Source organism: Pelodiscus sinensis, chromosome 9, assembly GCF_052426305.1.
Source record: "Pelodiscus sinensis isolate ZL-2025 chromosome 9, ASM5242630v1, whole genome shotgun sequence".
Lineage (NCBI taxonomy): Eukaryota > Metazoa > Chordata > Testudines > Trionychidae > Pelodiscus > Pelodiscus sinensis.
In genome coordinates this window covers 18,599,693-18,626,003 of record NC_143060.1, presented here as the reverse complement: position 1 = coordinate 18,626,003, position 26,311 = coordinate 18,599,693, and the positions used below count along the sequence as shown (strand labels likewise).

Below are 26,311 nucleotides of genomic sequence, written 5' to 3'. Positions count from 1 at the left end.
TATATAAAGTGAATTCAGGTTTTTATTTTGTATGCAGCTCACTTTAAAAAATACTACTTTTGCTTTTCTTTATAAATGAACTCATTAGGGGCTTTTCCTCCTCCTTTGGCGTATTCTGTATTTTTGTGATATCACATATGTGCACAATAATTACCCAGTGAGGAATAAGATCAGAAAGAATGTTACTAGGAAAAAGTGTACTTTAAGGATAATCAGTCACGTGATCGTGTCTTGTGACAAAGTAGTGGAATATTTGTCTAAGAATTCCAGACAAACTAAGTATGATGTTAGTGTCAGATGGTTATAGCACAACAAGTTCGTGATTTGTCATTCCAGTTAAAAGCCTTAACGTTGTTATGCATTTTATTTTGAACCACCATAAGAGTCTTTGAATCAGAGACTTGTCAGGAAAGCTTTTTTTCTGATTAGCCATGCAGTAATATAGTGTTTTTAGCTTACAGCATGTTCCTTTACTATTTTGTATTCCTGCTTGGGCCTCAGATGATAGGACTCTATTGAATTTATTGATCACCTGAGACACTTCAAATTTATGGCTTCTTCGGGTTTTTTTTCTATTAGTGTATGTCTATACTACACAGCTTTTAGCAACATGACTGTGTCAACACAGTTGCTAAAAGTCAGGCAGTGTAAACACTGTTTGTCAGCAGGGACAAAAAACTTCCACCCCCTGCAAGCTGGGTTTGCTTTGTGGGCAAGAGTGCTGGCAGAGCACTGTTTACACTAGCACTTGCCTTGGCAAAGCCTTTGTCATGGGGGTAGGGGGAGTTAAGAACCTGTGAATGACAAAAAGCTTTTTCCACTCAATTGCCAATATAGACAAAGCCTAAGACTGTGTCTACACTGGTAATCCAGCAACAAAGCTTTTGTCGTTCACAGGTGCTTAACCCCCCCTCCGCTCCAAAGACAAAACTTTGCTTTGGTAAGTGCTAAATTGCACAGTGCTCTCCTGCCAACAAAAGAAACACTGCTTCTGTGGAGGGGTGGAAGTTTTTTGTTGGCAAAAGTGTGTTTTACACTGCTTGACTTTTAACAATACTGCTGTATTTACATAGCCTGTAAAGCTGTGTAGTGTAGATGAAGTCTAAGGTGATGCGTATACTACCAAGTTTTGTTGACAAAACTTACGTGTAACTACTAAAAATTGCACACACCAGCTGCTGCCCAGAGCTGCTGCCTCTGTCTTTTAAGCTCCTGGCTCCCGCCCTAGTCCCAGGGAATCAACTGCCGCCCTGTGCTGCAGGCTTTGATACAGAGCCTGCAGCACAGGGTGGCAGCTGGCTGCCAGGGAGCAGAAGCCTACGTGTAACCATTTACAGTAGCCGATAAGCCCAGGCTTATTGGTTAACCATGTACACAGTTATCCTATTACATCTCTAATGTTAACATCTAAAAGTTGACAAAACAAATATCACCAGAGGGTATTCACACTTGCCCCCTCTAATGACAGATCATTTCAATAGTGGGGGCACTATCATCAATCATGTGAGCGATGATGCACTGTGAGTATGTATCCAACAGTGCAGTGTTGTGGGAAGGCAGAATTGATCTCTGAACATCTTGGGATTCCCTCTAAATTCTTCCACAACATTCTTAGCTGCTGGGAGAGGCACCATGAGTATTTCTGAGCTCTGCATGCTGAGGAGTATCAAAGCAGCACAGCAATCTGTCCCTCTCCTCCTGCAGCAGCAGTCTGCTGGGCCACTGTGTTCTTACTGCAAGGCAGAACAGGAGCAGTCCAATGGTTCTTTGTTCCCCAAACAAAGCCACTCACTCAACTGTCAGATATTTCCCGGAGCTTTGAAAGGGGAGGGACTCATGCTTGCAGGACAGCAGAGAGCAAAACACTGAGCAGAGCCATCAGAGCAAGCATTGTGGGATCCTGGCAGAAGCCCGTTTTGTTGATAAACAGCAGAATTTACACTGGCTCTTTGTCGACGGTAAAGGGCGGGGAAAAGAAAAAGGTCTCTCAGAGGGGTAGAAGTTTATTGGCGTCAAAACTGGGTGTTTTCCCCCAATAGATGTTACATTGCAGTATGAATGCTCTCACTCTTTTGTGCCCAAACAGCAGTTTTTGGTGACAGAATGTGGTAGTGTAGATATACCCTTATTCATGTCACTTTTCTCTGTTATGAGAAGTTTGTATTCAACTTTGTTGAGCAGAAGACTTTAGCTAGGTCTTCATGCGGATAGTTAGAAGACTAGAATGATAGTAGGAAGCACCATCTCATATTAGTAGCAGCTTAAGTAGTATTCATAGGTTTCTATTTCCTACTCTTGGATCTTGGACAAGTACTCTGCCATTCCATTTGTCCCTCACATACTTCAGAAGAGGATGGAGACTTTATTTATGTTTATGAATTTTTTTGAAGATTCTGAATTGAAAAAAGCTACACAAATCAATTGTTAGTGATTGCAGCTACTGCTGAGCTCAAAATGTGTATGATATAACTCCAGAGAGTTTGTAGCATAACTTTTAGGTTATTAATGGTAGCAGCAGTTATTAGTCTAATGCAGATACCAAGAAGCCACAGTGGTCAGAAAGGAAGCTACAGGAGCGGATCTGCTCCACTTCTCCCAGATTAAATTGTTCCCGGTACAGTAGGACCTCAGAATTATGAACTGATTTATCAACCACATTCTTCATTTGGAGCTAAAAGTACACTATTAGTTAGCAACAGAGAGACTTCTGCCCAAAAGCAAATACAATATAAAACTGTGATAAATGTAAACTAACCCTCCTCCCCCCCCAAGGAAGACAGCATTTCCCCCCATATAGTAACATTTCAAAGCTGTATGACATCAGTGTTCAGTTGTAAATTTTTGAAAGAACAACCATAATGTTTAGATTATGAGGGATGTTATAATTCTTTTATTTAAAAAATCATGTTACTGCTAAAATTCTTAGTGGTTACATGATTACTCAGTGCTCCCCTTCCAGGGGTGGGCCGGCAGCAAGTGCACTCCTGGCCCCACTCCTGGGGAACCCCCTGTCACCTACCACTGCTGCCTTTGTATCAGCTTCTGTTGACAAAGGCTGCTACCGCCCTGCATTGCTGCCTCTGTAACAGAGGCATAAGCACAGAGCGGCAGGCAGGAGCCAGTTTTTAAACTGGCTCCCCATATGGACCAATTCCCGTTTGCTGCCCTGCTCTGTTGCCTTCGTAACGCAGCCTGCTGATTATTCGAGTTTTAAATGCATAGCACACAGGGGAGGAGGTGTTGTGGTTAACCGGGACCATTAACCAATAAGCAATCACTTATTGGTTAACCTGTTAACAGCTACTTTGTTGACATCCCTAGTTTAGATCTGAGTTAGAAACATTTCAGTTCTGAACAACCTCCATTCCTGAGGTGTTTTTAACTCGGAGGTTCTACTGTCATTTGTTTAGGAAAGAAGCTAAACTTGAGTGAAATAGAAAGGAAATATGGGTTTGAAAGAACAATCAATGCTCCCTTCTTTTATTATGTTTATCTGTTCTCTCACCTTCCATGCAGTCTTGTACTGCACTGAATTGCCGTACCTAGCCAAGATGTTGGTAGCATTACTTAAATTGTCGTAGCTGCACCTATGCAACCCCCTGGAGGAGCCAGGCAGAACCACAGTCGTAGTGTAGCTGGCCCTGCTTGAAATGGCGACAAATTGCCATTTTTTGTCCTCCTACCACTGCACAAATGCCCCAGTGCCCCAGTCATTGTCATGTAAATGCTGAACCCAGAAAGGATAGGAGAACCAAGAACTACATTGGAATAGAATGGGCCATTTGTTACTTGATGGATTCAAGTTTAAAGAAGCCGCCATACAGCGGCAGACATCAACTGTGGCTTCACGGGTGGAGATGTATTTGCTCCTCAGGCTAAACTTTCCATCTAGCAACAATATTTAGATGTATAAATCTGAGGAAAATCTTGAATACTGTGTACCGATGTGGTCTCCTCACCTCAGAAAAGATATTTTGGCCTTGGAAAGGGTTCAGAAAAGGGCAACTAAAATGATTAGGGGTTTGGAATGGGTCCCATATGAGGAGAGGTTAAAGCGACTGGGACTTTTCAGTTTAGAAAAGAGGAGACTGAGGGGGGATATGATAGAGGTATATAAAATCATGAGCGGTGTGGAGAGGGCAGATAAAGAAAAGTTATTTATTAGTTCCCTAAATAGAAGAACTAGAGGACACCAAATGAAATTAATGAGTAGCAGGTTTAAAACTAATAAAAGAAAGTTCTTCTTCACACAGCATGTAGTCAACCTGTGAACTCCTTGCCAGAGGAGGCTGTGAAGGCTAGGACTATAATAGAGTTTAAAGAGAAGCTAGATAATTTCATTGGGGTTAGGTCCATAAAAGGCTATTAGCCAGGGGATAAAATGGTGTCCTGGGCCTCTGTCTGTCAGAGGCTGGAGAGGGATGGCAGGAGACAAATCGCTTGATCGTTGTCTTCGGTCCACCCTCTCTGGGGCACCTGGTGCTGGCCACTGTCGGTAGACAGGATACTGGGCTAGATGGACCTTTGGTCTGACCCAGTACGGCCGTTCTTATGTTCTTATGTAAAATCCCTCTCCTCCCTCCCATTGCATTCCAAGTCCTAGATAACTGTAACCTCTAGTCTTTCATACCAGCCATGCAATGAAGAACTCTGTTCTGCGTTGCCTGAGGAATTCCACAAACATCAACAAGTAAGGGATCAGGTTTAAAGCAACAACTGCAACATAAGGCCAATGTTTAAGTTTCTCATTAGCTATAAATGCACAATGTTTTCCATGAGTGAGACTCATTTTAGTACATGCCAAACTTTTCTATTAATATGGACAGCCCAGAAGATAGGGGGAAAAAACCAATTCAAGGAAAAGAGTAAGCTGCCTGTCAGTACCCAGCAGGAACTGGCGCTTCTAGAAGTAAAAACAAAGCCTCCTGTGGTAAAGTCAAATATAAAGCGAATGACTTCTTGCAGCCAGAATGAATAAAAGCAGTTTTCTGTAGTCCAAGTTATTTTTAAGGCAAAATAGTGTTTCCTCTAATCTTACCCCCGTTCTCTGGACCGAGGAAACATCTGCTCTCCACACTAGATCTGGTTGTTCTAACCTTTTCTTTTTATAGATTTTCCTCCCTCCTCGATATCAATGTCTTCCCCCTGCTGTCAGTCCCATTGCCTACCGCCATTGTTGACTTCCTTGGCAGTCCCAACAATAAGAGCATGTTGTCAAGTCCCTGTTCAGAAAGGTTTTAACTTGCTTTCCAGCACATGGATTCTAGGCCCATCATACCATATGGTACCTAAGAGTTATTTCAGAGCTAGTTCAATTATCCATGACTTTTCTGATTTACACCACAGAACCAGCCGGGATTTGAAAAAATATTGGAAGGTGTTTGGGGTAGACATGTAAAATCCAGTGTAATTGGTTAATCATTAAAACTTTACGTTTAACTGGCTAACCGACTAAAGTGGAGGCCGGCAAAGGAGAGCCACTCCAGCCAACTGGGCAGGGAGCTGCTCCAGCTCCCACTGGTTAACTGGAATTGATATGTATCACCGGTTAAGGGTGATGCTTACTGGTTAACTGGTTGACCTTTCACATCCCTAGTTTGGGGGTTGACTTGAAGCTGGCCATTGCCTTCACCTATGGGATGGGCTCCTGAGAAAAGGTATTGAAAACAACAGGGTCACATTCTTTTGGCAAAACCTTTTTTCAACAATTTTTTTTTCTTTTGGACAAAGTTTCAAAATTTGAAATGCTTCAACCTTTGCTTATCTATGTTTTTCCGAATGTTGCCTCTGCAAATAAAGCTGCCTTCTGTTTGCATGTGAGCCTGTGGTGAGAGACAGGAGGTTTGTCAGGGAATTTACAAAATCAGAAGGTATGCATGTCGGACTTGATTCACTTTTCAGGCATAGATGGCCAGGATTTACATTCCCCTGTGCTCAAGAGGGAAGCAGTGGCAATAGTGAGAGTCACCTATTGCGGAGAGCATGCGGCAGTGTAACCCAGCGAGTCAGTGTATGGTGCATTTCTTTTTCTGTGCTTCAGCCGCAGACAGTGGCTGTAAGCTGGGCAATTGTATGGCCGCTCAGAAGAGATACAAATGCTGCCCAGCTGATTAGCAGAGTGCCCACAGCTAGGTTTTTTGTTTCATACACATGCCTCAGTGTACATGGAAAAAATGTATTCCGCACATGGATGGAAAAGATTAGAGGCACAGCACATATGGGCCTGTTTCAGCCTCCAGCTACAGAGAAATCACAGCAGCACTTTTGCTGCCCTTACCTGAGATTTCGACAAGCTTGAGAGAAACCGCTTTAAACATTGGCTAGGGTTCAGTCAGTGCATTTCCAGGTATCACCTCCTCAGCTATCCCAACCCACTTTCTAGGCATTCCAGGGGCCAGAGTGTGTTGGACTTTAGCCAAGAAGTCTCTTCCAAACTGTAACCATCAAGGTGAAAGAGGAGTCATGGCACGCATACATACAGGACTTAGGAATGAGAGCGTGAGTGCGTACCGGAGCAGGTTTGTAACTGGGATCTAAACTACCATGGGGTGCCGAGAGTGCTGCAGAAGGTCTTTCTGCAGAGGAAAGAAGGAGCTTGCCAGGGACAAGTTCAGCCAGTTGGATGCCCGTTTTCTTATGGTTGGAAATGCACCACATAAGAGGAAAATGTTTGTATTTGGGTTAAGAATCCAGATTTTTGCCCGGCAGTAGATTCACTGGTCAGTGATATCCTACAGCAGAACAACCTATGTGACGTTTTGCCCTGATTTACAAAAGTTAAATTGTTCCTCTCTTGTTTCAGAACTGTGGCAGCGGAAGTGAGGAAGCAGATCTCGGGGCAGTATGGCGGGTCTCCCCAACTTCTCAAAAATCTTAACATTGGAGGCAGTGTCTCCCACCATACAACTGTAAGTACAGCTTTTTCTGCAGTATACATTCAGTGCCACAGTGAAGAAGCAGCATGTTATTTTGATTGCAAATCAAAAAAAATATTACTCTTATATAAATGATAACAATTTACGGAATTCACTGACAGTGAAAAACATCGAGGCAGATACTTTACTACTGGCAGCCCTTCCTCAGCTCGCTGGCTTCCATGAGTCCCTTTTTAGGCATCTAATTCTCCCCATACAGTGCATGGGGAGCCTGGTTGCTTCATTCAGTGATGTGAATACCATGTGAATTGAGCCCTGAAAGCTGCTTCTGAGACATGGGGCCAGATTCTTCCCCCCCAAATTCCTTCCATTTTTCATGACTCAGGCAGTTTAAAAGACTGACTGTGACCCGAACTGGCCAGCTGAGAATTCCTTTGGCGTGGAGGAACTCTCAGCAGGCATAAAGCAGCACAGTCAGCTTCTATGCCAACTCCACCCCAGCACTGCAGCACAGAGTGCAGGAAGGGAATGGGAGAGGCAATTAAACTGGAATTTTGGGCAGGGGCACCTAGGGTTTGTAGGATGGATTTGGCCTTTGATTTGCCTAGAAACAGCCCGGGGCTTGGCCTCTCTCCCCTCCACAGTGGAGAGCTGGCGCTGGCACTCGAGTTACATGGGGGGATACTGCGGCTGGCTCCCCACTGCAGGGGCAAGGGGCAGGACCAAATCTGGCTTGGGGGCTTTGCCTGGCAAGGAGTAGGAAAAGGCTCAGCTTGCTACAGGGAAGGGTTCCTGGCAGGTAACACTCTCCGTTGCTCCCATTGGCCGAATCACAGCCAATGGGAATGGTGGTGGAGGGGGGTGTCTGCACAAAGCACTTTCCTGCCCCAGAGAGCTGCCGCAGGTAGGTGCCCCGATCCATCGCCCCCACCTGGCCACATCGCGCACCCTAGACCCAGACACCAGACTTCCCCTGCTCCTGCCCCCTTCTGCCCAGACCCCACATGTGGCCCCCAACTGAGAAGCAGGAAAAAAAAAAAAGCACTCCCCTGACTCCCGTTAAGATCCACCCCAGAGCCTAGGAGGAGCACCACAAAATCTAATAGTCCCAGTTCCCCTAGACTCTAGGGGTATGTCTAGACTGCATCCCTCTGTCGGCAGATGGATGCAGATTAGGCAGGTCGACATTGCAAATGAGGCAGGGATTTAAATATCCCGTGCCTCATTTGCATAAAAATGTCTGCCGCGTTCTGCCAACTGAGCACTTTGTCGGCAAAAAGAGGCAGTCTAGAAGGGGATCTGTCGAGAAAGAAAGCCTTTTTCGACAGATCCCTTATGCCTCCTGCAAGGAGGTTTACAGGATTTGTGAAAAAAGGTTTTTTTTCCTCAACAGATCCCCCTCTAGACTGCTGCTTTTTGCCGACAAAGTGCTGAGTTGGCAAAACGCGGCGGACATTTTTATGCAAATGAGGCACGGGATATTTAAATCCCTGCCTCATTTGCAATGTCGACCTGCCTAATCTGCATCCCTCTGCTGACAGAGGGATGCAGTCTAGACATACCCTAGGGTGGGGTGTGAGGGGAGTGTCTTTTTGTCACTCTTCGGGTATATAATGTGGTTATCTTATTTTGCAGTAAGGGCATAGTGATGGTCTGTTTTTGATACAGCACCCAGTACTTTGGTCTGCAGTCCCTCTGTAATGCATTTAAACCTTTGCAGCTTTCTCATCTATTTCCTTAGAGTCAGCCTAACATTAAAAAGTCTTGATTGTGTGTCAAAGGCAGGGATGATATCTTCCTTTGCTTCAAATGGAGGCGCTACAGCACCATGATTGCTGTGAAATGTTGAGGGCCATATCTATAGTTGCCTTACTGGCCCTTTGTGTCAGCGATGTTGGCTGTGCAGGCACAAAGGAGCTATAGAGCTAGCTCTCTGCCACCAAAGCTCTGAAAGTGTTCCTGGGTGGAGGCAAAAAGAAAGACAGGGTTGATGACAGGAGTTTTGGCTGGGGCAGTCCTATTCTGCTGCAAGCCCCATGAGGGGAATGGCAGCAGTCGGGCAGGTTAAAGCTGTCATGACCCAGCGAGTCCTAGGGTACGACTACATTTGTTCCCTAATTCGAGCTAGGAATGCAAATGTAGGTAACCGAAATTGCTAATGAAGTGGGGATTTGAATATCCCACGCTTCATTAGCATGATCTTGCTGCGTGTTACTTCGCTCAACAGCTGATTTGAACCAGGAAGTGTGCGCCGGAATGCGTTAGTTTGAACCAAACCCATTGGTTTGAACTAATGTTACTCCTCATTTTTTGAGTAACATTAGTTCGAACCAAGGGGTTTTGTTTGAACTAATGAGTCCAGGCACGCACTGCCTAGTTCAAATCAGCTGTTGAGCAGAATAATGTGCCGGCGAGATCATGCTAATGAAGCGCGGGATATTCAAATCCCCGCTCCATTAGCAGTTTCGGTCACCTACATTTGCATCCCTAGCTTGAACTAGGGAGCAAGTATAGATGTACCCCTATAGGCTCGGTCTTGTAATCCAGGTAAATAGGTAAGGTCTCTTCCATGCATCTATCCCTGTTACTGCTCAGTGACCATATCTTGGTAAACCCATGTATCAATTCTCCTTCTCTGGCATCTGTCTTCTATTTGCATTGTCCCCTCTGATTTTCTTCCTTCTGTAAGATATTTCTCTTATGTAAGCATCAAAAACAGTCAGTGCTCCAATGCTACACTGAGAACTGTGTGAGTGGACATTGTAGGAATGCTGAAAACAGTATAGGTCAGTGGTCCCCAACTATTTAAGGTTGCCGGGTGCCAGGGGGCATGGCCGTTCGTCCACCGGGTGGGGCCTCCTTATAGCCGCGTGCCCGGGGCCGGTGCCCCCTCCAAGGGCTGCGTGCCTGGGGCCGGCGCCCCCCGAAGCGCCGCGTGCCCCCCCCTCCAAGCGCTGCGTGCCCGGGGCCGGCGCTCCCCCCATGCGCCGCATGCCCAGAGCGCGGGCGGCCAATCCGCAGCGCTCCCATGGCTGGCGCTCACCGTGCGCCATGTACCCGGGGCCAGGCCAGCCTCGAGCACTTGGCGGGTGCACACAAATGCCCCCGCAGGCGCTATGGCGCCCGCGGGCACCGTGTTGGGGACCACTGGTATAGGTAGATCCCTGTGCTAGCAGAGTGGAATCAGGATCTTATAGGTATGTTACCTTACAAGTGTGTTGCTGTAAGGACCCTCTACCCTGCCCCCTGCCTTTCCATATCTAGCAGTACTACTGAGTGATTTTGTTCTCGTACTTCTGCACCATCCCATGCCTCCATGTGTAAATGAGGAGTCAGTGGAAATGTGAAACAGCACAATGCTCAAAAGCTCAGCGTTTCATATCAGACTTGACTTCACAATGGTTGATATGATTAGCCACTAGCTTGTCACATTAAATTCTGCACTGATCCTAGCTGCTACTCAGCAGTAAGATTAACTCCAAGGGATAGTTAGAGGACATGTTGACAGGTTGTGCCTGGGCAAGTAAAAAATCCTTTGGAATGTATTAGCTAATACGACACAGACTTGGTTATAAAGAATTTAGGGTCAAATTCTGCTCTTTGGGCCTGGATGAGAGGCTCTCATTGAAGTCAGTGAGAGTCATGCATGAGTCCAGGGACAGAATTAAGCCAAGTATTATACCTCAGGGATGCTTGAAAGAACTATGCATGGCATTGAACAGTAAATTCCTGTAGAGAGATTGCTTTATGATAACCACACCCTTAGAAATTGTCTCTGTTATGCAGGAATAGCTTTATTCTGGGAAAGGTTTGTGTGTCTGGAGAATAAAATTTAAGTTCCCTGATCTTAAAATGTAAGATCAGTGGCTCTCTGCAGGTATAGGGTCTGCACACACACAGCAGCTTACAAGACAAGTTGCTATTTTTTGCTAAATTTCATCCCGTTTGATACATTTGATAATTGCCTTAGTGAATTATCTGACTTACTGTTTGCTATATTGTTTTCCAATTATCAGAGAGGTTGTGGAAAAAGTGTGTTGGAAAGTAGGCATGATCAATGTTCCCTCTACTTTTTTCCATCCATGTGCAGAATAAATGTTGTGCACCAAGGTGTGCAGATGTGAACCAGCAGTAGAAACACATGCTGGCTAGGGATGTCATTGTGTAGACAACTACACAATTAACTGATAAGCCTAGGCTTATTGGGTAATCTTGTTGATACGTGCATTTCTCCCCCCCCCCACCCCTTGTTGCCTCTATAACAGAGACAGCAAAGGTGGTGATCCCTGTAATCCCTATATGCACTGGATCTGCCTGCCCCTCCGACCCCAATTCCCGTGTTGCTGCCTCTGATAGCGAGGCAGGAGTGCGGAGGGAGAAGGGAGAGGCTGGAGCCAATATGTGCGGGGAGCCAACGTTCAAGCAGGCCGGATTCGCAAACCCACCTATCTCCCCCACTTGCTGCCTCCTAGAGAGGTAGAGGGGTAGGGAGGAGCTGGTGTTGGGGAGAGTTGGCTTAAAATCTGGTTCCTCCCAACACCAGCTCCCTGGTGCTACCTGCCCAAGCTGTGGCAGCAGTGGGGGGGTGGGGAGGGGTGGGAGGAGGGGAGGCTACGGTGAAGCAGCCTCTGTCCACGGCGGGTTCAAGCTCCCCGTGGACAGAGGCTACTCCACATCCCATGGAGCATCCTCTTTCCACAGTAAGCATGGGCCCACCGTGGACTGGAGCTGCTTCGCAGCAACAGCTCCTGTGCGCGGTGGGTCCGAGCTCCCCGCGGACAGAGTCTATGGGGAGCTCGGACATCCCCATGGATAAGGGCTGCTGCCATCCTATGCTGCTGCTTCTGTATCAGAGGCCCTGTATGACAGGTTGCAACCACTCACTGAAATTTGGCTCAGTGGCCCTTCCATTATGATGCCCAACAGACTTTCGAAGGTGCATATGGACCCTGTGATTGGGAGGTCTTTGGACAGATAAGTGAATTGTTCTCTTCCAGACATTGTACTAGGGACTATTGTTGGGAATCAGTTCTGAAAGCTGTTGAATAACTCCTTCAACTCCCATTGACTTCATGACATTCAGCCCTCTGAGGAATGCTTATGAGGAGCTTGCAGGACTAGGCTTAGTGAGAACTGAAGGCCTTTGCCTTGCTTTGCTGCTAAGTTGTAGTTTACTATGGGCTAGTCTCATCTGTTCCTGACTAAACTTTTTCCATCATTAAATGTTTACTTTTTCCTTTCAGCGAACTCCTGAGGCTGTGATGCTTGTTGACTCTTTGACTGCTGAGCCTCCAATGCACCTGCCATTTGTGTGGAATTTAAAAGCACAATAGGCATGTAGCTGACACATTCATTAGCATGACAGGTGTAGTTTTACCTGGTTGTGTTTAGAATGTCAGGTAGTAGTCACAGGTTAATTCTGGTTCTTGTCTAGGAAACACAAGGATTTTCTCTTTCTCTGAATCTTGTGCTGACTTCTATTTGGTGTTTAAGGACTTGCAGTTATTCTTATTTAGATTGATTGAGGTTAAGAGTCAGATACCCATAGTTGTTTTTCTTTGACTGACATGTTTGCTATTGCCCTTTTACAGAGAATACTCAAAAACTGGAAAATGCTCAGTAAATATTAAGATTTCTCTTCAACTCCTAATATCTAGCTTTGTTTTCTGTCTCTAACTCTTTTTTAGCAGCTATTTTGAAAACTTCTGCTATTTAATGTTATTTATATTGTTAAAATAAGAATAGATAGTTATGCATTCACTGATTTGTGAATATTTTAAAATGTTCAGTTGATGTGTATGTTTAAATGTGCATTTCTGTATCCGTTATAAAGCAGGAAATTGGCACAACAGTAAGATTGTATCAAAACTTGGAAAGGCAAAAATTGCACGGTAAAAATGTTTTTGGGGCCAAAATGTGAGCTAACATATCTTTAAACTATTATAATTTGATTTGAGTAGGAATGAAATAGTCTGGGCTATAAATAGACATTTTAATTTAAAAAGTATCATATTGTAGGGTCTGCAAAAATGTTGTCATTCAGCTGGTTTTGCAGGATCAAAATACTGTTTCACAACCAAAACTTCATTGACATTGCCTGTTACGTTGGTATGCATTGCAAAGACATTATTGTATGATTGGGTTTGATGTAAGCAGGCAGTGTGGGGTCAGGCACTGGAATGGGAGTAGGGAGGCCTGGGTTTTTTTTTCTACAGTGGCATTCACCTTAACACATTTGTTCTCTGTTTCCCCCTGTAAAATAAGGTTAACAATACTTCCACGCTTAGAAAAGGACTTTCAGATCTATGGCCTGAGCCAAGGCCAGTTGGAGCCTTTCCATGGACGTAATAGGCATTGAGATCAGGCTCTACGGATGCAAAGCTAAGAAGATGTAATTGTCAGATAAGATGATATTGTAGCTATCGAGAAGAACCCATATTCATTTTAGATTCATTCAGAAAAAGTGGAAAAAGATAATGTTTGCCAACGAATGGAAAACACTCCTAAGGAAAGATTTATGATAGCCTCCCTTTGCCCTGACCTGCCTGGTGCAGTAGAAGTGAGCGTTATAAGTATTAAATAGCAAATAATTTTATTTCCCCAAATGTTAAAAATATATACTCCAGAGCAATGATTCCCAACTTTTTGGCATCACGCCCCTCTTTTGATTTTTGAGAGAACCGCATGCCCTCCCACCTCTTTTTTAGCATCATCCAACCCCCCTTTTAACAAAAAATTAAATTTTTAATTTAAAATTACAAATAAACACAAAAACTTGGTATAAAAATATTTAAAATTAAAAATATGCGCAAATAGTTTTTCTTGGCACAAGTATAATAAAAATGTAATTTAACATAAGAAATAGCATAAACAAATTGAATTTAATGTGAAGAATGATGCTGCATTTTCTTCACAAGTTGGGAAATCCTAGGTTAGAAAGATGGAAGTGTGCAATGCAAATTGTTTCTGACATCCAGTCAATTTCTTTGTTTTGTTTTTTATGTGACTAAACTTAAAAGCTTTTTTCACAGAGGTACATTGACAAAAATGGAAGAATAATATGTAGCATTTTTTCTCCAACTTTTGAGTACATTGGGAAATATTTTATCTAAAATTCCTCCAAGCTTGTGTTTCAGAAATGATCTTTTGCATTTGAATCATATTTTATTTTGAGTGCTTGTTCTTACAATACTTCTGGCAATGAATCAACATCAATGTTGAATGGATTTCATACTAATTTATGAATGGGGTTGCCAGAAAAGTTGTCTGGAAAATAGCGGATGAATTCTTCAGCAAGGCAGTCCAGATGAAATACAATTTTGTTCTTCACATCCTCTTTACAAACTTCTTGGAAACCTTCATTTTCAGTGAGTGATAAAAATGTTGGAAAAGATTAAAAGTCAGGCATCTGAGCTTGTGTTAACATTTTCAAAGCTGGATTATTTCCGTAAATGCTTTGATGGCATCGTGGTGTGCTATAATGTTTGCAGCGTTGTTTCCTTGCAGCTTCAAATTGAGGTTGTTCAAAGATTCAAAAAATCTCCACCAGGTATGCCAGTGAAAGTTGAAATGTTTGGTCCATAAGTGCTTGATATAACGCTTCTTTCTTCGTTTGCTTGAGGAAAATTTCCACTTTGTCTTTCAGTTTGAATAATCTCGAAAACATGTTACCTTTGGAAAGCCATCGTACCTCTATGTGAAACAAAAGAGTTTTTTGATCTGCTCCCAAATCCGTACAAAGAGCATCAAAAAGTCTCTTATTTAAAGCGCTGTTATTCACAAAATTGACTATTTTGATGGCCAAATTCAATGAGTCATGTAGGTCATCTGGAAGGGTTTTAGCAGCCATTGTTTGTCTGTGTATGACGCAATGAGTTGTGGTTACGTCTGGATTTTTTCCTTTCACCAGCGTGTCAGATCCAAAGCGAGAGCCATGCATTGCTGGAGCACCATCTGTGCATACACTAACCAGTTTTTCCCATGAAAGTCTATTTTCTTCAAAAAAATCGGAAATCGTTTTCATAATATCAGAAGCTTCTGATGTGGTCGTCAATTCCTTTGAAAAAACAGTTCTTCTTTCACAGTTTCATTGTTAATGACTAAAACGCAGAGAAGCAACTGACAGCATTGTGTTACATCAGTGGTATCGTCGCACTGAATTGCGAAAAAAGGAGAAGCCAACACTGCTTCCACAACTTGAAGTTTAAGATATTTTGCCAACTCATCAATGGGACAGTTCATCGAATTGTCAGAAAGCTGGAGGCCAGGGAGAGGCTCCTGCTGAGTGGGGAGGAAGGAGGGAGCCGCCCGGCAGCACCAGCACGGGCAGGAGAATGGGCTCGTGGGACAGCTGGTTTCTCAGTCTCTCCTCCTTCATGAAAAGCGGGGTGGGAGACTAGCCTAGGGGTGCCTGGGAGCTTCTCCTCTATGTGCAGCCGCCTTCCACATGGCCCCTGCCCCAGCTGTCAGCACAGCCACCTTCCATGTGGCCCTAGCACCAGCCACTAGAGCAGCTGCTCTCCACGTGGCCTTGCCAGCCAGGCCATGCCGCACAGCTTACAGGATACCCCACCAAGCTAGTCGTTAAGCCATGGGGGCATGGCCTGGCAGTGTGACGCGGCCTGGCACCAGTCCTCGGACCAGCAGTTGGGAACCACTGCCTTGCAAGACACCAGAGAAGCAAAATAATCACAATTATTAATGGACTATTAAAACTAAAATTATTTAAAACAAAGCTAACAATAAACAATAGTTATTTCAGTGGCAGATCCTGAATAGAGGACATTGGGTAGTGGCATTCTTCTGTAGATAATTGTAAACCAAAGTTTATTATTCCTCAAATCAATACTGAGTCCTTTTTAGTATATCTGTGAGAACCAAAGCAATGTATAGATGGGCAAAGAAATTTTATTTAAGGGTTGGTGAATGCGGATTGGTTTATCATGGGAAACATAAGAGTTTATAAGTGGGCAGAGGTAAATGATCATAATGAAGTTCTAAGAAATGAGTTTAACTCGTTTAAAAGAAGCCATTCAAGACAGGCATATTAATTAATATTAAGAATCAAATCACACATTTTGCTTTGTTTACTATGGTTAACAGCGTTGCTTCTCCAGGAATACAAAGTTCAGACAATCTGTTATTTAACAAGCAAAGCTGTTAGTACCTGAAATTGCAAGAGCATTCCAATGTCCCATTAATGTGTTCTTGTAACAATGTTAAATTGAATCCTTTGGAGGGCTTTTGGATGCTCCATTTTACCAATAATGCCATAGTTTGGATGATGTCTGGGCTGGAGAGTTATTTCTTCTTGATACTGTCCTGTTGCTGCTACTGTTTGTGTTAAATGAACATGTGTGTAAGAATATATTAAAAGTAAGTGTGGGAAAGTAGAAGTGTGTTGGAGTGTCTCAACGTTCTCTTTCCACAGCCTGACTGCTGATGGAAGATATTTTCAGGGTTTGCCTGGATTCATATATCTGTCTCACTTTCATTAGCTCCAACACCTTCATGGATGGTTTTCATAGCATCTGCTGGTCATGAATATGCAACCTGCTAATTCTGTAATTCAGTTGTGGGTTTATGTTGCTCTTGTCTTTCTGGCAGGGAATTCTCAGAAGTTCTGTAAAGATACAGGGTAACTCTGTTCATCTGAGGTAACTGGGTGTAGGGTAAGGATGTTAAATTATTAAAGTAAACCCGTAACCGCTGAAAATTTCAGTGGTTACATGTTGAGACATGGAGGTCAGTCAGCTCCTACCTGCTCATTCCCTCCCTCTCCCCCGCTGCTGCCTCTGGTTGAGAGGCAGCAGTGCAGAGGAAAGGGGTGCCTGCATGTAATGGTGCACATTAACCAATGAGCCTAGGCACAATACAGAGTTAGTGGTAAAGGGTACACAGGATGGAGGGGTTGGGGAGCCCATGGATACAGGAACAGTGGGAGCAAGGCTGAGTGGGAGTTAGATTGGGTCCAAGCTGGGTGGTTTTCAGGGCGTGCTTTATATTATTGGTGCACAAGACAAAACTCACTCCGTTCACGGATGGAAAATCTTTCAGGGAACACTGATTGTGAGCCACTAAACTAGAGGACTTCTTGAGGTCGCTTCCAATTTCTGAGACTGGAAAGAGAACACCAGAGGAGGTTTGAAATGTTAAGGAGGTTTTAAGGCTTGGCATGTTGTGCCACTAATGTTGAAGTGTTATAAATTGTTTCATAGTGAAGTTGTTTCAGATGAATCATTTGAATTACTTTCAGAGCTGGGGGAGAATATCATCCCAATTCTAAATAGCTTTCTGCGTGCTCCAAATAAAAACACTAACTGGGATCCTGCCTCACAGCAGAGAGGAAACTAATCTAGCAGTCTCTGCAAGATTTCACTTCCCCTGTTTTTGCATTGTCATCCCTTCTGGAGGAGGGTTTTCCCTCCTACACAGGAGGCAGTGGATGTGGCCCTCCAGTCTGCTTATTGACCATTGTTTTTACACTGCCCAAAATACGACTGGGTTCTCCACAGCCATATACAAAAGCTTGGCCCCTGCTTTTCATAGTCTTTCAGCTCATTTTAGAGGGAGGAAGGATCATCTTGAACTGGGCTCAGGAGACCTGGGATCAATTCCCAACTCTTCCACAGAGTCACTACATGACCTTGAACATGTCATTTGGCTTCTCTGTGCTTCAGTTTCCCATCTCAAATGGAGATGATAATGTTCCTTTTGTTTGTCTTATCTGCTTAGATTGTAAACTCTTGAAGGAAGGGACTGTTTATATACTACCTAGCACAATGCAGCCCCTATTTCAGTTGGGACTTACGTCATGGCTTCACTAGTAGTTGCTCTACCAATGAAAGAGAGCTGTCCCATTGGTTCAGTTATTCCAGTCCCTGTGAGTGCAGGTAGCTGTCTGCAGGAGAGGCTTTCTCATTGACATAGTGCTGTTCATACTGGGGCTTATGTTGCATGATGGAAGGAGGAGGGATGTTTTTCACAGCCTGTGAACATAAGTTATGCTACCATACGCTGTAGTGTAGTACTAGACCTAAAACGGCAAGGGTTACAAACAGAATGGAGAGGATGGAATGAAGAAGGGGGAAGGTTACTTGAGTCAGTTTTGTGTAGATAGGAATGCATAAGCTTGGTTCAATGAGACTGTTTTGTCATTTAAATAGGAATAATACTTTTGTCATTTTCTTGTGAGCATTGTGAAAAAAGAATCTAAGAGATGATATTCTGTTTACAGGCAGTCCCCGGGTTACGTACAAGATAGGGACTGTAGGTTTGTTCTTAAGTTGAATCTGTATGTAAGTCGGAACTGGCATCCGGATTCAGCCGCTGCTGAAACTGATCAGTTTCAACAGCGGCTGAATCTGGATGCCAGTTCTGACTTGCATACAGATTCAACTTAAGAACCCCAGGTGTCCCCAAGTCAGCTGCTGCTGAAACTGATCAGCGGCTGATTCCAGGAAGCCGGGGGCAGAGCAACTCTGCCTCGGGCTTACTGTAGTCAGCCGCTGGTCAGTTTCAGCAGCGGCTGACTTGGGGACTCCTGGGGCAGAGCAGCTGGGGTGCTGCTGGGTTGCTCCAGTAGCGCCGAGGAGCGGCGCTACTGGAGCAACCCAGCAGCACCCCAGCTGCTCTGCCCCAGGCGTCCTGATTCAGCCGCTGCTGAAACTGACTAGCAGCGGCTGAATCAGGACGCCTGGGGCAGAGCAGCTGGGGTGCTGCCGGGTTGGTCCAGTAGCGCCGAGGAGCGGCGCTATGGGACCAACCCAGCAGCGCCCCAGCTGCTCTACCCCAGGCGTCGTGGGCAGAAAAGCCTGATGTGCTGGGGGCGAGGGGGCACTAGCTGGGCCTCCCCCCCCAGCAGACCAGGGAGATGCGAAGCAAAGCCGCGGAGGACGCCCACAGCAGGTCAGCCCAGGCGCGCCGCTGCTGTCCCGCTGCGGGCATCCTCCGAGGCTTTTCTCCCCGTCTCCCTGGTCTGACCAGCAGACCAGGGAGATGGGGAGCAGCTTTTCACGCCCCGGAGAACGTGGGCGGTGGGACCGCGGCTCATCTGGGCGTCCCGCCGCTCCCGTCCTCCGGGGCAAGAAAAGCCCCGTTCGTAACTGCGGATCCGACATAAGTCGGAGCCGCGTAACTCGGGGACTGCCTGTATTTAGTCCCTATGTCTGCACAGTCCATTCATGCTAATTTTAATATCCTCCCTCTCCCCCTTCTCCTCCCCCGAAACACAGACACATGGTAGTACGAGGCTACCACTGGCATAAAGACACAGCATAGGGCAATGCAGGGGAAAAGATGTGGTAAGCAGTAGGATATTATGCCTGGATTTTTGCATGGCTGGAGGGAAATTATTGCTTGTAATTGTAGTGTAGCACTAGACATACACATACTCCAGTGGGCCTGAGTAAAATGGGATGCTGACATGCTTTGGGCTTCTCTTTCCCCTTGTGCATCTGTCACCCCCCTATGAAAACAAGTGTGTGTTTGTGGGGTGGATAAGGCCCTCCCCAAAAAACATATAATTATGTTTGACACTAAGAAATACAAAGTAATTGATTGGCTATGGGTCCAGGCTACTAAAGAATACCAAAAAAACAAACACATCCTAAAACAACTGCTTTTGAAGATTCCTGTTACTACCAGGACCAAATCTAAACAAACACCCTGCCTAATCCCCTACCACGAGTTTTCTATTTGCTATCCAAGCTACACTAACCTGGAAATCCTGGACAACCCATCATCTCAAGCATTGGCACATTTACAACAGGATGATCTGTCTATATTGACTGTCTCCTCAGACCCTATGCTACCAGCACTCTGGTGTCTTTGAGACACCACCGACTTCCTCAGGAAACTACAGAACATCAGTAATCTTCCTAAAAACACCATCCTGGCCTCCATGGATATAGAAGCTCTTTATATCAATATTCCACACGAAGATGGATTACGGGCTGTCAGGAACACTATCCCTGTTGACACCACTGCACACTGGTTACAGAGCTCTGCGACTTTGTCCTCACCTATAACTATTTCCGATTTGGAGACAATTTGTATTTTCAAGTCAGTGGCACAGCCATGGGCAGCCGCATGACCCCTCAATATGCCAACATCTCTATGGCTGACCTTGAACGTTTCCTCAGCTCTCTCCCCCTAGCACTTTTACTTCACTTACATTACATTGATGACATCTTCATCATATGGATGCACGGGAAAGAAACCCTTGAAGAATTTCACAGGGATTTCAACCACTTCCACCCCACCACCATCAGCAGCCTCGACCAGTCCATATGAGAGATCCAGTTCCTTGACACTACAGTACAATTACATGATGGACACATTTCCACCACCTTATACCGGAAACCTACTGGCTGTTACCCTTACCTGCATGCCTCTAGCTTCCATCCAAGACACATTTCTCAATCTGTGGTTTACAGCCAAGCCCTAAGATACAACCGGATTTGCTCCAGTCTCAGATTATGTCTACACTACCCTCCTAGTTCGAAGTAGGAGGGTAATGTAAGCATACCGCACTTGCAAATGAAGCCCGGGATTTGAATTTCCTGGGCTTCATTTGCATAAGCGGGGAGCCGCCATTTTTAAAACCCCGCTGGTTCGTACCCCGTGCAGTGCGGTTACACGGGGCATGAACTAGGTACTTCGAACTAGGCTTCCTAGTTCGAACTACCGTTACTCCTCATGGAATGAGGAGTAACGGTAGTTTGAACTAGGAAGCCTAGTTTGAACTACCTAGTTCGTGCCCCGTGTAGCCGCCCCGCACGGGGTTCGAACCAGCGGGGTTTTAAAAATGGCGGCTCCCCGCTTATGCAAATGAAGCCCGGGAAATTCAAATCCCGGGCTTCATTTGCAAGTGCGGTATGCTTACATTACCCCGCTAGTTCGAACTAGCGGGGTAGTGTAGACATACCGTCACAGACAGAGACAAACACCTATAGGATCTATATAGAGAATTCTTAAAACTGAAATACCCACCTGGAGAAGTGAAAAAACAGATCGACAGAGCCAGAAGAGTACCCAGACATGAACTACTTCAAGACAGGCCAATAAAAGAAAACAACGGAACACCATTTGTCATCTACAACTTAAACCCCTCCAACGCAATATCAACAATCTACAACCTATCCTGGAAAATGACCCCTCACTCTCACAGGCCTTGTGGGGACAGGCCAATCCTCGCCTATAAAAAAGCCCCCTAACCTCAAACAAATTTTTTCTAGTAACTATGCAGCACACCTCCATCATAATCATCCAGGTACCCACCCCTGCAATCAAACCCGATGCCAGTTCTGTCCACACATCTACACAAGTGATTTTATCACTAGACGCAATCACATCAGCCACCACATCAGAGGCTCATTTAACTGCACATCCATTGATGTAATCTATGCCATCAAATGCTGTGTCCATTTACTCAAGCTGAGTATATGGTCTCTTTGCATACACTTGTGTCATAGTCAATGATGCTCCATGTGCACAGAGAGGAAAATAAACAGGAAGGAGCCATGTTTTGGCTAGAGAGCACTAAACTACAGTAAAATACTATGTGTGCCATCTAGAGAAGAACAAAGTCAATAGGAAAACAAAATTTTATTTTCAAGTTTTTAAGGGAATATAACAGTGAAGAATAATGGATCTTTAAAGAAAGAAGTTTGACCGTCTCCATTGCTGTAGAGTTATAAACCTCTGAAATAGGGTTTTATAATGCAGGTACTGACAACCTTAACCCCAGTGGCACATATACACCAGTGTAATGCTTAATAGTTTATATAAGCCCAATCAGTCAAACTGGTATCTTAGTTAAGCGGGCAGGGTGTGTGTCTATGGACAGATTAAAAACATACGCACAGTATTTAGTTGTATATGGTTGTGCTTGATTCAGAATGATAAAGGCTTTATTGGGCCAGCCCTGGAAAAGAGCCAACTCAGAGTGATTTCTTTTGTACTGCCTGCATTGTAGGAGCAGCCGTGTAATGATATGTTGTATGTGATGTACAAACTCTTATCTGGGGACTAGGTTATATCACCTTGAATCATACTAAGTAGCAACTTACTCCATAAGTAGCACTTTATCCATATTCATTTCAGCGGGGTTGCTTGCAGAGTGAGATAATGCTTGCTGTGAGTGAGGATGGCAGAATCTGACATTAAGGACCAAAGTAGAATGAAATCTGTTTTGAGCAACTGTCCAGGGATCAGCAACATTTGAGAAGCTTTAATTAGGGGTAAAGCAAAACCAAGCTGGAAAATGGGGTTTACAGGCAGTCCCCGGGTTACGTACAAGATAGGGACTATAGGTTTGTTCTTAAGTTGAATTTGTATGTAAGTCGGAACTGGCTCTAGATTCAGCCGCTGCTGCTGAAACTGACCAGGGGCTGACTACAGGAAGCTGGAGGCAGAATTGCTCTGCTCCCAGCTTCCTGGAATCAGCCACTGATCAGTTTCAACAGCGGCTGAATCTCGAGCCTGGGACAGAACAGCTGGGCTGCCAGGTAGGTCCCTGCAGGACCAACCCGGCAGCACCCCAGCTGCTCTACCCCAGGGTCCACAACAAAAGCCTGGTCTGCTGGGGGGGGGGGAGGCACTAGCTGCGTCCCCCCCCCCCCCCAGCAGACCAGGGACACGGGGAGCAAAGCCGCAGCAGCATGCCGCGCCTCTGAGGCTTTGCTCTGGCAAAGCCTCAGAGGCGCGGGACCCCTCCACCTCCTCGGCTTTGCTCCGGGTGTCCCTGGTCTGCTGGGGACCGTCTCCAGCAGACTAGGGGCACCCGGAGCAGCTTTTCTCGCCTGGGAGGTCGAGGTGGCGGGACCGCTGCGCTCTGGGTGGTCCCGCTGCCTGCGAGCTCCGGGGCGAGAAAGCCCCGTTCATAAGTGCGGATCTGACGTAAGTTGGCTCCGCGTAACTCGGGGACTGCCTGTACTTTTGAAGCTGTCTCTTAAGATATGGGGCGAGCTATTGCTGGTGGATCTCAGGGAAGGCTTCATTGTGCATATTTTGTGACACTTATTGAAACACTGTGTTGTGAGAGCCTGGTCCAGTGCCCAGTGAAGTTGATGGTGATGAAAACCTTTCCCTTGATCAATGAGTACTGGGTCATATGTTGAATAAGGCTGCCCTGCATGGGCTATCCATGTCTCTGCTGCAATGCCATTCTTTTCATGGCCAAGGTTCACATCTAAAGGAACATTTTTCAACCTGCTGGGCATGTGTAAATTCCATTAAAAATGCTTGGCTCCATTGCTGCCTAGGCTCACATCAGGCCATTGTAGCTACTTGAAACCACCACCAGGATCCCCAGATTCTGAGCTGGAGTAGCACAGCACTGGCAACCTGTCCCAGTGGAGAGAGCAGATATCAACTCTGCCCTTTCTTCAGGTTGGTTTCCCCCATTTTACCAGCATGATTTCAGTCTGGAGTGAATTGCAGGCAGTGCGATCTCATCTAGGACTCGGTCCTAGCAAGGCAGTGTAGTACATCAGGTACCTTCACCAACTGGGTCTGATTAGAACAGAGATGGAAAGTACCATCTGAATTCTGGAGCCGCACAGCACGTGTCAGCCTGCAACAGCCGCATGTACACACTGAAGAGGAGATGCATGAGAATACGTGAGAGTCATCTAACATGGTCACCTATCAGGGATAATCTAGATGCTGCTTGGTCCTGCCATGAGGGCAGGGGATTGGACTTGATGATCTCTTGAAGTTCCTCCCAGTTCTAGTATTCTATGATTCTACTGCTGTCAGGCTCCGTTGAAAGGACTCACTCAAATACAGCTTTGTTCATCCCTGCAAGGCCACATGGTCAGTGGTATCAAAGGCAGCTGGATTGGTCTCAAAGGAGCAAAGCGAACGTTTACTTGGTTCTTCTTGATTGCTAATTCTACTGACCACTGGCATCAGTGCTGTCTCTATACCCAAACTTGCACTGACCTGGGTGAAAGAAATCTGAGGAGTATAGGTACAGCCAAAGTTGTGTTGACACCACAGTCTCTAGAGCCTTACTTTTAAAAACAGATAACTGATGGTTAAGGTGCACTTACACTGCACCATTATTTCGAGATGACTAGCATTATTTCAAAATAACAATGTGAGTGTCTACACAGCCTTTCCTTTACTTCAAAATAATTTTGAAATAGCAGACAGCTATTTCGGAATAGGCATTATTCCTTGTAGAATGAGGTTTACAGATTTCGGAATAAGCTATTTCAAAATCAGGTGTGTGTAAACACTCCATTGCTGCTATTTTGAAATAGCCCCTTACCAGGGCCTTTCTAAGTTATTCCTCCCCAGTGCCTCCTGGGGCTCTAAATCGAGATAGCACATCTACATTAGGGAAGCCTGCCTCAGACTAATTTTGAGGCTTCCCTGACGTGTAGATGTGCTATTTCGAAATAAGCTATTTCAGAACAACTATTCCGGAGTAACTTTTTTCAAAATAAATGTGAGATGTAGATATAGCCTTAGAGACCAAGCTGAAATTCCATGGAAGTAAATGGAAATTTGGGCATTGACTTCAGTGGTGCCAGGATTTTACCTCAAGGGTTGTTATGGGGAATATCAGTATTCAGATGGGCTTCTTGAGGAAAGGCCTACAAATAGAGGCTGGCACTGTGTCTACCTGAAGGGAATTGTTGACAATCTCTTACAATAGTAGCCTGTTATTTCTCCACTAGATTTTACTATTGTCACTTTTAGAGCCTCAGTTTGTGGAACTGGCCAAAACTTAGAGAGAAGACATTGGCTGTTTCCCCACAAAAAACAAAGTTCAGACTGAATTAGAATGAGCTTATCCATAAAGTATAATAAACATTTCTTGCAGTCTTTGAGTGAACAATACTTTACTCTCTCTCCAGAGGGAGACATTGAGAATTTATCAAACTGTCTAATGGCCTGAAACAGGTCCACTGATTTGTACTTCATGGCTTCTTTTTTTGCTTCCCAGGTGACTGCAGTGTAAGACTTCAAAACACTTTACCATGTGATGAGGCATGGGGTTTTTACCACAGTGTTCTTGCCAGTCCTCACACAGCTATAGACCAGGATGAACTGTGAGGCTGATAATTATAAACAGAGTATAATAATGTCCTGATAGGCCATCTCTAGTCATCTACTGGCTGCATCACAATTTATTCAGGGTCATCTGAAACTGAACCAGTTCTTTAGCCTCCAATATTGGGCCAATGAAACAGGTTCTTTATCTCTGTGAGAGAGGTGTAGCATAAGATAATAAGGGTTAGAGGTGTGAGTTGGGTAATTAACCAAAATTTGAGATGCTCATTCAGACCTTAGCTGGACTATCCAGACTCACCAGATCTGCATATTTGGTCCAGAAATCTTAGGATAACCAGTTCATTGGGTACGTGTGGTGCATCTGCTCAGGCCCAAACCGAGAATACCAAGAGAACAGCCACTTGCATATTATTTCTATTCCTTGCCAGAACCAAGATTGCAGAGGTGTGTAACAGTGGAAAAATAGTGCAGAAGATAAGTTATGCAAACGTTTAAGAACTTTATAAAAAAATGTCTGTCCTGGTTCAGAAACACCTCTGGTGGGATTTGGGTTGGTGTTTATTTTATATAGATGAGTTTGCTCATTGTCTCCTCTTTCTTCACCTTTTACCCCACAAATAGCTAATGCTTAAAAAAAAAGCACTTTGCTGTTTATCTGCCAATAGTCTTAACATGAACTAGTTCCTTGCCATAACCATGAATTGAACCATGTTGGGCCTGTTTACTCAGGTGCTAGACAGTATTTTTAGCTGCACAGATGGTGATTCTAATACTAGGTTTCTGGGTTTGATTTTTTTATGTTTATTTACATCTTCACGGTACAAGTCATCTGAGGAAGCATAGTGGAAAAACTGTTAGGTCTAACCTTGTGCTTAGTCCAGAGACATGTGGAGTACCCACAATTCACACTGAGTAAGTGGTATTGGCAGGTGTTCAGTAGGTCCTTCAGCGCTTTTCAGGATGAATCCCTTCAACCAGGCAGGTAGTCGTTTTTTCTTCTATTAAATATAAGAAATCTCCTACATTACTGAATTACTACAGTTGAGAGTTTATATGCATAGAAGTCAGGAAATTCAAATTATGCTTTTCCCCTGCAACCATAACTGAATCCTTACATCTATCACATATTTTGAGTTACTCTGTATGGGTATGTCTACACTACCCCGCTAGTTCGAACTAGCGGGGTAATGTAGGCATACCGCACTTGCAAATGAAGCCCGGGATTTGAATATCCCGGGCTTCATTTGCATAAGCGGGGCTCCGCCATTTTTAAATCCCCGCTCGTTCAAACCCTGTGCCGCGCGGCTACACGCGGCACGAACTAGGTACTTCGAACTAGGCTTCCTAGTTCGAACTACCGTTACTCCTCGTGGAATGAGGAGTAACGGTAGTTCGAACTAGGAAGCCTA

General features: G+C 44.8%; 1 protein-coding gene across 11 annotated transcripts in view; it reads left to right on the top strand.

The window, feature by feature from the left end:
- DOCK7 (dedicator of cytokinesis 7) overlaps nucleotides 1–26,311 on the top strand; it is a 164,484-nt gene that overhangs the window by 5,757 nt on the left and 132,416 nt on the right. For all 11 annotated transcript variants that reach the window (XM_075936139.2, XM_075936137.2, XM_075936135.2 and 8 more), the window contains exon 2: nucleotides 6,803–6,908. In XM_075936139.2, coding sequence (XP_075792254.1) covers nucleotides 6,803–6,908 — 106 coding nt within the window. The remainder of the gene's footprint in view (nucleotides 1–6,802; nucleotides 6,909–26,311) is intronic.